Source organism: Neovison vison, chromosome 12, assembly GCF_020171115.1.
Source record: "Neovison vison isolate M4711 chromosome 12, ASM_NN_V1, whole genome shotgun sequence".
In the NCBI taxonomy this organism is placed as follows: Eukaryota; Metazoa; Chordata; class Mammalia; order Carnivora; family Mustelidae; genus Neogale; species Neogale vison.
Genome location: NC_058102.1, coordinates 63,295,796 through 63,308,356, shown reverse-complemented (window position 1 = coordinate 63,308,356; position 12,561 = coordinate 63,295,796). Strand labels below are relative to the sequence as shown.

General features: G+C 35.4%; 1 protein-coding gene across 3 annotated transcripts in view; it reads right to left on the bottom strand.

The window, feature by feature from the left end:
• PDE3A (phosphodiesterase 3A) overlaps positions 1–12,561 on the bottom strand; it is a 324,042-nt gene that overhangs the window by 122,922 nt on the left and 188,559 nt on the right. For all 3 annotated transcript variants that reach the window (XM_044229305.1, XM_044229307.1, XM_044229306.1), the window contains exon 2: positions 3,489–3,539. In XM_044229305.1, coding sequence (XP_044085240.1) covers positions 3,489–3,539 — 51 coding nt within the window. The remainder of the gene's footprint in view (positions 1–3,488; positions 3,540–12,561) is intronic.

Here is a 12,561-nt window from a genome sequence, read left to right as displayed (position 1 = left end):
CTGAAATTTCCTTTCAGGACTGTCATTGTCACTTCTCACCTAACACTGTTAACACTGAATTCACTGTCTTCTCTGTAAACTAGTCTGTGAATGGCATGAATCATTCCTCAAAGTACTGAATTTCAAAATTTTAACCCTCCTTACTTCTTTGCCATGTCTAATCAATAACATCAATGACATTCTCAGAATCCTTCCTTTGCAGTAGTTCCTATAACAATCCTTAGCCAATGTGTTTGGACAAAGCAGTTATAAAGAAAATTCACATATCCAAATATATCCTACACTCTGCCAGTTTAGACTCTTACTCCAGTTCTTCCCTTTTCCTCCCACTGCACTTCTAAAACCTTACCCGGGGTTCCTGGGGGGCTCAGTCAGTTAAGCATCTGCCTTCAGGGTCAGGTCACGATCCCAGAGTCCTGCTAAGGAGCCCTGCTTCTGGAGTCCTGCTCAGCAGCGACTCTGCTTCTCCCTTGGCCTCTTCCCTGTTCACACTCTCTCTCTCCTCTCACTCTCTCTCTCCAATAAATAAAATCTTTAAAAAAATTTTTTTTAATTAAAAAAAAAAACCCACAAACCTCACCAATGTTGAAGGTTCACCCCAGATAGCAACTCCAGGAAGTAGTTCTACTAAGGATGCTCTGTCCCACCCAAACTCCAATCACATTTTGTTTATACACTTAATTTTATACTTACTAGACCTACCTTATATTCAGATGACATATTCAAGTATTGCCCCACCCAAACATAACTTGTGAGTTCTTGGAATGCAGTAACCTCGTCAACTCAGTTTCTCTGCGAACTTATATCTACTAAAATGCTGTATCCATAGTAAGTACTTAAAAACTTAATTGTCTTCAATTAAACTAAACTGAGATGGGGTTTGAGGATCAGTAATTATTAAGAAATCTGTATTCGGACACAGTCTGTTTGAAGTTCCTTTGAAATGTCTAAAAGGCTTTAGACATATTCAAGGAAATAACAGCAAGATAAGGGATCAATGATCTAAAACATACAGTGTCTTTTCGCCCCCAGTAGGCAATTAAAATTAGATAAGAAGTTATTCCTAACACTTATCTGAAATTTCCATGGTTTTTGTTATAGTTACTGTTTTTAGTTTTGGGGTTATGTTTTTACTTTTTACTTTGACAATTTTTATGAGTTGAGGAATCAACTCATTTTTATGAGTTAAGGAATCAAAGTGAGACAAAGGCATAAGCATTGAATATACTTAGCTAGCTGAAAGGTCTCAGACAGACCTTGATGTTGATAATGGTAGTTCATGCAAGAATGTTCTAATGCATTTGCCTTTCAAAAACCATCTCAGGCTTTCAAATGTGATCAAACTTTATGAATATATTTTGTGCATGTGGAATTTTGAAGTTTTCTAGCTATGTGCAGTATCTGGAATTCAAAAATTTTCACTCTGGGTTTTTTATGTTTAACACAAGCAATATTGAGCTTTTATGACATTTTTTTCCTAATTTATAATGACAGAGTGACCAATCCAAATCCAAAAATACATATACTCAAGTAGGTCATATGGGTTACAATGGCAAGATTTCATTCTTTTTTATGGCTAAGTAATATTCCATTCTGTGTATGTATTTATTTATGTAAGCATGTGTGTATGTATGTATTTACATATATATAATACATATTATATGTGTATATAATGGCATGGATGGAGCTAGAGAGTATTATGCTAAGGGAAATAAGTTGGTTTGAGAAAGACAAATATATGATTTCATTTATATATGGAATTTAAGAAACAAAACAAACAAGCAAAGGAGGGTGGGGAAAGAAAGGGAGGCAAACCAAGAAACAGACTCTTAACTCTAGAGAACAAACTGATGGTTACCAGAGGGGAGATGGCAGGTCCAGGGTTGGGGGTTGTCGGCAAGTGGTGTGGGGGGGGGAATGGGTGAAATGGGTGATGGAGACTGAGGGGGGCACTCGCTGTGATGAGCACCCACCAGCCGTCGTATGGAAGTGCTGAATCACTATCCTCTACCCCTGAAAGCAGTATTACTCTGTATGTTAATTAACTGGAATTCAAATAAAAACTTGAAAAAAAACCAAATAGGTCGTATGAGTAAATAATACTTATTTTAAACAAACCTATATAGCACTACCTTACTTCGTAGTCATGAAGTTACTCGGCACATTTTGAATAGCAAAATGTTTTTGGTGGCAATAACTGGGAACTATTGAATTCCTTACTTGTGCTCATGTTTAATTTTTAATTGGTTTGGAATCACATGGCATTTACCATACATTCATCGTTTCATTCCCACTCTTGCAGCAAATTCTGATTTAAAATATTACCGGTGTGAATAGAAGGAGAGCTGACAGAGAAAACAGAGAAGGGAAATAAGAGTGAAGGAAGACAAGACGTAAATTCTTTTGGATAACTAACTTCATTGGACTGGTTTATATTATTTACTAATCAAGTTGATAATGGATGAAAATAAAACCACGGCTATTAAAATCTCAAAACAAATGACTGACTGGGTCTTATTCTCCCAGTGAAATAAATTAAATAACTACCAGGCAAACTTAATGATAGCACAGGTCCATATCAGCTTTGTAAAAAAACTGGGAGAATCTCCCATTTGAAAATGAGTTCTCATACACAGTATTGCATATTCAACTTGCTTTCTTTTAGCCATATTTTTTTAGGAGCAAATAGAAAGTGTGAGCAGGAGAGGTAAAAATGTCCCAAACAATTTTTACTTGGCCATCTACAATCACATAAACACACAGTCTGCTAAGAGATAAAGGATTTTTCATCTTTCTTCACAAAATACCGCAGGAGGAGAGGGAATTTTCTTCGTGTAAAACTCAGCCCTCATTCTGTCAGGCAAAATAATTATGGAAGCAAAACAAATCCACATTGTCTAATTAGGTCATTAAAAAGCATAAATGCGTCATGGAAGTTTTTCCCCTTGCCTAAGACATAAAGTAAGACAATGAAAACAATCTGGTAATATAGAAAGGTTCAGAATTTGTTTCTTTTCAAAAATAATAGGTCCTTTCATCTTTCTATTTCCCTAAGACGAAGACAGTTAATTTGGAGACAGAATCTGTAATTAGTTCAGGGTTTACTTTGATTATATTTCAAAATATTTAACCAAAAACAGGAAGGTAGAAAAAGAAAGAAAATACATAGAAAAATTATCAAAGGAAGTGAATAAAACCAAGAGAGTGGGTTGCTGATCAAAATGTATTGTGCAGAGACAAGATGAATATAAAATCTACATTCATATAAACACAACCAATCTGGGATACCAAAAAGCTCTCAGGAAGAATACACAGGCATCTGCCTTTGGGATCTGAAACCAGACTTTAATCACAGCTAACTTAAATAAAAACAAATGGCATGATTATTTGCCTCTTCCTCTACTTGTTATTGCTTGAGTTTTACAAGACTCACAGCTCAGAACGTTAAGAAACAAAATGCAAAAATAAGGAAAGGAAAATGAACTTACCTGTGATCCTCTTGGCCCTCGTTTGTGGTCCCATTCTGAATGCCCCATGAGCTGTAATATAATATAACAATTACCGTAAATTCAATGATACTTATTTTATATGGAGAATATTTTTACTTTTTCTAAAGAATAATTACATTTTTGAAATCTATGTTTTAATATGAATGTATTAAGCAGCTATCACAAATAAATTAACATGCTTAAAGTAATAATAATTTCTGGTTTGATAGCTAACATTTCAACTGGCAGTTGTTTTGAAGATGTTTTAATATCACTATGTGATAGAGTCTACTAATCTACAGGTTTATGGTTCTTTGTCAGGAAAATCCTAGAAAGATGTTAACCCAGGTAAAACTTTTCACATGCCATTAAGCTTCTAGCTTATTAAGAAGATATGCTAGGGGCACCTTGGTGGCTCAGTGGGTTAAAGCCTCTGCCTTCGGCTCAGGTCATGATCCCAGGGTCCTGGGATCGGGTCCCGCATCAGGCTCTCTGTTCAGTGGACACCTGCTTCCCTCACTCTCTCTGCCTGCCTCTCTGCCTACTTGTGATCTGTCTCTCTGTCAAACAAATAAACAAAATCTTAAAAAAAAAATGCCAAACAAATCATTACTATAGCTTAATTTACTGTCATGAATGATAAAAATGAGAAGGCCAAAATATTTCAATCATTTTTAGTCCTGTTTTGACAATATCACAAAAATAGGAGAGTTCTAAAGAGTGAAATGATTTAAAGCAAAATATGCCCCCAAGGTCACAAAATACAGATTTTCATAAAAAAAAAAGAACCTTATAAAACATTATCAAGCTAATCCCATAGTTGCCCTGAGCTACTTGCTCACAAAGCATGATATTTAATTATTGAAAATAACATGGAACTAGAACACTAAGAAAATACAAGATATTGACTGAGAGGAATAAAATTCCATTCATCTGTCCAGTACGCTTGCTACTCATGTGTACCAATGGAAGAACTGCCCATCACTATAAGTTAGCACATGAACAGGACTATTCAACATATGAATATACCTCATTGGCTTTTCTATACAACAGCAATGACACCTTAGTAGAGACAATAAAAAACTAGTATGTGTTTGAACAACATTACCAAGAAATATTTTTAACCATGTGCAAAATGGTAAGACCTTATTGATGGCCATACAATGTTCCTGATCAAGAAGACCGAATTCTATAGAATTATCAAGTGTTCAGTTTTACCCACAAAAATGTACAGGTTTAACCCAATCTCAATCAAAAGCCACCCATATTTGTTTAGGAAACTGAAAAACACAACTACATACATTTTATCTGAGAAAATAAACTGATAAGAATCAGAAAATACTAGGAGAGTAATACCCTAGTGGGTTATTAAAATTATTAAAACATTATAACATTTAACCCAAATTATAGGACAATGATTTAACACTCAAAATGTAAATGAATGATACATAATAGACAAGTGTGAAATGTCAAAATATGAAAAAGAAAATTAAAAAAATCAATGAGTATCTAATGAATTAGTCCCCAAGTGGAGGGGAAAAAAGAGAGCGAGATAGAGAGAGAGAGAAACAGATTCTTCGGAAAAAACGAGAGCTGAACCTTATACACAAATATAAATTGTAGATAAAAAGACAAATTTAAAAAGCTGAAATAGTAAGTATAAAATAAAATCCAGGCAAATATTTAGACTACCTTGAAATATAAAGAGATTTTCCAAACTAAACAAAACAAAACACACACAGAGGATTATGATCCAGCTACATAAAACTTCAAATGTCTGTGCAAACGTCACAGTGGCAAAATATCTGTTAAATGCCAGGTAAAAAATAATATCTTCAGTACATTAAGAGCTCTACAAATCTAAAAGTAATGTAACTCCTGCAAATAATTAGAGGAGTGGATAAAGACAGTTCACAAAATTAATATCAACAATCAATATTGAGTAACAATTTTATCTGAAGTGAAAAAGTTCAGTAGAAACAGTAGTAACAAGAGATGACTTTTTTTTTTTTTTTTAAGATTTTATTTATCTATTCGACAGAGCGAGATCACAAGCAGGCAGAGAGGCAGGCAGAGAGAGAGGAGGAAGCAGGCTCCCTGCTGAGCAGAGAGCCCGACGTGGGCCTCGATCCCAGGACCCTGAGATCATGACCTGAGCCGAAGGCAGCGGCTTAACCCACTGAGCCACCCAGGCGCCCCAAGAGATGACTATTACCCATTAAATTAGCACCCTGATCATGCTGAATACTGGTTAGAAGTCAAAAAGCTAAGTATGCATATATATTGCTAGCATGTAGTGTACAGATACACACATGTATATATTTACACATTTATAAATATACAGACACACATACATTATATATATATATCAATTTTAATACATATTGCATACTCTTAAAAATTCATACCCTTTCAACTAGAAAATAAAAATGTTAAAACTCAATAATTACAATGTATCAATCTCTGTGTTATCCAATAAAAGGGGAACTATCTGCTAAATTAGAGTATAAAAAGAATATAATATAGCATTTCAAATTTGGTTTTTAGGGCCTTTTTTTACAAAATTACATACGAAATCTTCATGGTATAATAAATGAAAAATATAACAAAGTAATTTTAAATTACTCATCTTTAATAAGATGATCAGTTATTTTAAGCCTTGGAATTAGTGAAATTATTTAACTATAAATTGGCTAGCCCAGGTAATCATCATATAAAACTGCTTAGATGGCTGGTATTTCTTTAATGCTTTTTTAAAAATTTCTGTATTTAATGGCATTACATCTACTAGTAAATATTCATTAATACTCATTAACAGTTGATTATATAAAAGTTAAATACTAATCAACTAATGAAATAGTCTGATTTAGTAACAAATAAATTAAGACCCTTTAATCAGTTTTTCACTAGAACTATTGAAAACCATCTTGACACATTTCAATCACCTGCCTTAGTGAGACCTTGGGAATACCTTTTTGTCAATAACAGGAAGAAAAAAATAACAGGAAGACAGGAAGCTTGTTTTGGCAACTTTAAACAGATGATAAACTTGAGTACTATGCTGTTAGAGTAAAATAATTTAATATTTTTAAGTTTAAATTCAATTAATTAACATACAACAATTTATTGGTTTCAAAGGTACAGACCATTGATTCATCAGTCTAGAGTAAAATAATTTATAAGCAGAAGGGTTATTTTCTCTTTTCCCTCACTGTTTTATCTAAGTCTTGGGAAAAATAACACTTTAAGAAGACTGTTATGCCTATTATTCTCTTGCTAATGAATTTCAACTAATAGGATAACTGAGTAAATTCTACTATCACGAGTATCACAGTAAAAAAAGAGGTCAATATGGGGAGCCTGAGTGGCTCAGTGGGTTAAAGCCTCTGCCTTCCGCTGGGGTCATGGTCCCAGAGTCCTGGGATAGAGCCCTGCATGGGGAATCTCTGCTCGGCGGGGAGCCTGCTTCCTCCTCTCTCTCTGCCTGCTTGTGATCTCTGCCTGTCAAATAAATAAATAAAATCTTTAAAAAAAAAAAAAAAGAGGTCAATAAACCACAAACACAAGTTATAATCCACAATATATTGACTTGGAATATTTGATAATGACAGGTAGTAAATTAAAAAGATAACATTTCTCCAAGATCAGAACTAAAATAAGAAAAGCACAGATTTCACTGCCTTCTATCATTACCTATGTTTAAAAAAAAAAAAAAAAAAAAAGATGATTTTTTTTTTTTTTTTTTTAGTCTAAGAGCAAAAATTTTCAAAAGGTAGTCTCAGTTGGGGCATCACTTAGTACAGAACAAGAAGATAAACTTGATCATTATAAGCCAGAACTTACAAACCTCCACAAGTTCACTAAATCTGACCTTTAATTTTGAAACATACCATAGTAAAATCAGCCACATGGATTATATATCAGAGAGTTATTTCCTAGCATTATACAACAGACTACTAAGAGAAATTAAGCATAAAGGCAGGGGCACCTGGGTGGCTCAGTAGCTAAGCCTGTGCTTTCAGCTCAGGTTGTGACCCCCGCTGCGACTGAGCCCCATGCAGGGCTCCCTGATCAGCAGGAAGCCTGCTTCTCCCTCTCCTATCTCCCACTCTTGCTGTGTTTCTCTGCCAAATATATAAATTTTTTTAAAAGCGTAAAAGCATTCTATTTTAGTCTATTATTACATATTTCCATTATATATTATCATTATTCTATTTAAAATCTGAGTCGATCAGTTATGTGTTAATATGTCAAAATGTGTTTTTAAATACTATTACTAGCTTTCTCAAAGTATTGAAGAGTTCTAGAAATCTACATGCTAAGGAAAATACAATCTAAGAAGCAATAAACTGAAATGATAAACAAGAGACTGTAATGTTCTCCATTCAAGGAAATTCAACAAGATTTTTTCCCCTTTGGACTTGAGGAAATCATACAAAGGTTTTGTTTTTAATTAAAATAATCTGAATCAAACATCAACATTAATGATTTTAGTGCTGAAGGTCTGAGGTTTGTTATAATATTCTCTGTAATTTTTTTTTAAGATTTTATTTATTTATTTGACAGAGAGAGATCACAAGTAGGCAGAGAGGCAGGCAGAGAGAGAGGAAGGGAAGCAGGCCCCCTGCTGAGCAGAGAGCCCGATGTGGGACTCGATCCCAGGACCCTGAGATCCTGACCTGAGCCGAAGGCAGCGGCTTAACCCACTGAGCCACCCAGGCGCCCCTGTAATTTGTTTTTTATGTGCAGAGAAAGAGGTGGGGCTGCTGTCCCGCATGGAAGGGCCCTCCTGTCTCTGCAATTACAGTGTACCTGGAGCTGATGAGGGTGACCTGGGGAGTGGGGAAGATAAGCACATGATAGCACATGAATATTTGTCTCATTTGCACATAGAATTCATTTTACAGTCATAATAGCATAGTCCTTAGATTATGGACCAACGACTGAAATAACCACAAGGTTTTCACTAACCTAAAAAAAAAAAAAAAAATCATCCATTGTGTGATAAACTGCCTGACTTAATCTTACAGATTATTTAAATTAAAATGAAGCATTGGGCCATAGGTTTCCTGTTATGGCAGAAAGAGAGGGCTAAATGTTTTAGGAAGTACCGAGACACCTCAGTAGCCTCACTCTCTTGACTAATGATTAGGAAAAAAACCAAAAAACTTGCTTAGCTATGATAAATAATGAAAAGGAGAGCTTGCACAATAAAGTCAGTTTATTTCACAATTAAGTGCAAACTGATGTTGATGAGATATCAGTGAGAAAGTCAAAACATCCTTTGACTCAAACAGGTAGGATTGGTATTAAGTTGCAGATGACAAGGGTAGGTATTTTGACATTTTCATGGGCTTAGATAACAGAAATGGGTCATGGACCATGAGGAACAGAAGTAGAAACAGCACAATTTTTCTTGTTGCAATTGAATTCATCTGGGTTAAACTTTCAAGACAAATGAATAGTAGCATGATACCTAGATAATTCTGGGAAAAGAGACAGAAAGTCCATTAACATGATATAATATTCTTTCTGGAGAAGGAATGTTTATAATTTTATTATTAGTTATATAAAGTTTCTAGAAATGTAAGAGAGAGACAGATACTAAGACTAGAAAAATGAAAAAAAAAAAGGATATTCAAATATATTCCAGTTGATAAAGAATACATGGCTGCTTAATTCAGGAAGAAAAAGGAATGTCTCTCACATATAAAAACTACCTTGTGAGCTATTTGACTATGATTACTCCTCTGGGAAAAGGCATTTTAATAAGATGGTTTGGGAATATAGAGGTTACCAAGGTTATGACCACATAAGCTGAACAAAAATCTTTCCATCTGAGGAAGGCATGCTCTTAAAAAAAAAAAAAAAAAAAAAAAAAAGACCATCTTTCTTCTTTTCCAGCTTTCATTCACCAAGATAGGCAAAGTAGAGACCCTTAAAAATTTACTTCTAGGAAACAAAGCATACTTCCTTTAAAAGAAACACAATTATTTAAAGCATTTTGAAAATCCTAACTTCCCTGACATTGAGTCATTTTCATCCTTATGGAATAAATTCTTTTCTCTCTCTCTCTCTCTCTCTCTCTCTTTAATAATACATTTCTACATCACAGTCTTCAGCTAACAGTATGTTACACAGTACTTAGTTCCAAGGAAAACAAAACTGCTGCCAAACACTGAATTTAAAAAGTTCACAGGAGAAAGCAAAGGAGAAGTCAGCATGGAAACAAAATGGTTCTATCTAAGCAGAGGTATTTTTTAATAATAGCCTGAGAAATGCAGATAGTTCAAAGTGTATTTCTGTAGGTAACAGACTTTCCTTTCTCATTTCTAAGTTTTTCCCTGAGCTATAATCTATTACTTTCCGTTAGTTAATGTAAAAAAGAATGCCTTTTAAGGGATTCACGGGAAGAAAAATTTCACCATAGCTATGAACTGAAAAGAGATGAAAGCTGCATGAGAACCAAGAGAAGTGTAAAGACAAATTCTCTGCATGTCCTTAAAGAGGGGAGAGTTTTAGACTGGAGAAAAGGTAACAATGGAGAGCAACAGTAACACTGTCATCTTCCCCTTCCTCTCCAGAAAACCATTCTTCTGTTTCACTTGTTGAAAATTTACTAAAGCATATTTTTGAAAACATAAAAACAATATATATACACTGTTGTATGCACTATTACATAAATGTTCACTGTATATACTTACATGTACTATGTATGGTGTAGATAAGGATGACAATGTTACTACATAATCCCCTTTGCATTGCATCATTTAGTCATTACACAAATCCTGACCACATATTTATTGTATGCCTGTTATGGTCAAGAAACTATTCTAGGCATAACCTACCCATCCATGAACAAACTAAGATACATCTCTCCTCACCTGGCTCTTACAATCCTAACGAAAGGAGATGGAACATAAATAAATAAACATACCAGGTGATGAGAAAGCTTTGCAGAAGTTGAGAGTCAAGGATGGAGAATCTGTGGCTAATGGCCCGTAGGGGCTGGAATAGAGCTGCTTTCAGGTAAGCAGAGGTCAGGGAAGTCCTTCTGAAAAAGTGACTTTTTTTTTTTTTTTTAAATGAGAGAACTGTAAAAATGAGAGATGTACACACAGATATCTGGGGGACAGGCTCTCCAGATGGAGGAAATAGAACATACCAAGGTTTTGAGACAGGAGCAGAAGTGGTTAATTTGAAGAGGAGTACGGTGCTCTTAAGCTAAAATTTTTTTAAAGGACTGGATCTTTTTAACCATGGGTATATATCTGGTATTTACTCCCTTTCTCTGGCATGGAATTATCTAAAAGTTAATCATTCGCTCTACTTTTTAAAAATTGCAAAGTACATTCTGTAGAGCAATAAGGGCCCAGGGATTCTCCCTTCCCCAAACTCTTCCTCAATTTTATTCAAATTCAACATGAATTTATGGAACAGATCCTACACTCCACAAAGGCATTGATTAGCCATATCACATGGCATAAATTTGTCGTTCATCTACATGTTTTTCCAAGAGTCATAAGATACATAAAGAGCAGGGCTGCCTTTAACTCCATTTACTATGAGAGGCACTGGAACGTTCATTGATAAACAAATTAAAGCTTGTCTTTACCATTCGCATGTTCCCTTTGGATTCTTCCCTTGGCAAACTCTTTTCATAATCTCTTTACTACTTACTTAGGCTTTCTCTCTCCCAGATTCTAGGTGGGAAGATGGACCTGGACTGCTGATTCCCCCATCTGCAGAGTCTACCAGATGGCAGTGCCCAGCCTGGGAGGTCTACACAGGCTCAACCCCTGTCTAGTCCTTTTAGGGGAACCGCTCTCAGTCCTTCATGTTCCTTTCCTTCTCCTCCTGTTATCGGTGGACTAAGAAGTTCACCATGACAGCGTACTCTGCGGGAAAGGGACACCAAAATCTTGTACACTGTATATACTTACGTATACTTGGCCTTAGGCCAAGGGTGTTAAGAGAATCCCCGAGGCTCCCACATACTATTCCCAGCCCTGCGGGGGCTCTTCCCTAGGGTATGGGGCACAGAAAATCCTAATGCAGGTGACACAAAGATTTACCCTCCTTTATAATTAAACGGACAAACTGGGAGGAGACTCACTCAGCCTCCTTCTGGTAAACCAGATAGGACTGTTGGAAATAATACCAAAGATTTTAGTGGGAGGCAGGACATGGTTACATTACACAGAATACTGCAAAGAGCCACAAAATTATTCATCAGATACATCCAAGAGCATCATAAATTATTGGGGGGGGCAGCTGTCACTATGGCTTGCCCTTTACTCTTAGTGGGGGGACAAGAGCAGTGAGTCTTTTTTAGCTTCCTAGTCCTAGGCTTTCATGCTTCAAGGATCTTAAGGATCTTTCTCAGGATCTAAATATGTTTCTGGTTTTGTTTTGTTTTGTTTTCCCAGAGTAATTCAGCTTTCTCCTATTCTCCCCATCTTGAATCTTCAGACAAATTAGCAGGAAAAAAAAAAAAAAATTCTTTAGGCCCCTTAGCATTGAGAGCCTGGAAACAGTAAAGCCCTAAATGACTGAAATTAAGGGATTTTTTTTTTTCACAGTCGGTAATAACTACCTAAATTCCATCCACTTGGCACAGAATAAATCCCCGATCCTTACTCTCAGTGTTCCAACCTAGTATAAACATCAGAAACATGAGGGAATGAGAAGACTTCAAATAGAAAGAAATCCAAATATTCTGGAGTTTGAAATCCCAGCCTCTCTCCTGCAAATCCTTCATCTATTTCTGGTAATTATGATGATATTCCCACACTCTGATTAAGAGTGTTTCCATAATTCTATTTCTGTCTCCGTTCTCAGAATGATAATCATTGCCCTAAACCTATGTGTGGCCACTGATGAATCAAACCTTCCATTATTTTTATGTATTAGATCCTGACAATCTTGATGACATCGATTTTGGCACTTTTACTGCTAATTTCCATTTTTGGTACTACTATTAATAATGCAATCACATCAGTCTTACGCTTAAAAAGTACAACAGTTCATGACGAAATAGCAATAAAGTAAAATAAGCTTGTGAAATCCTGCA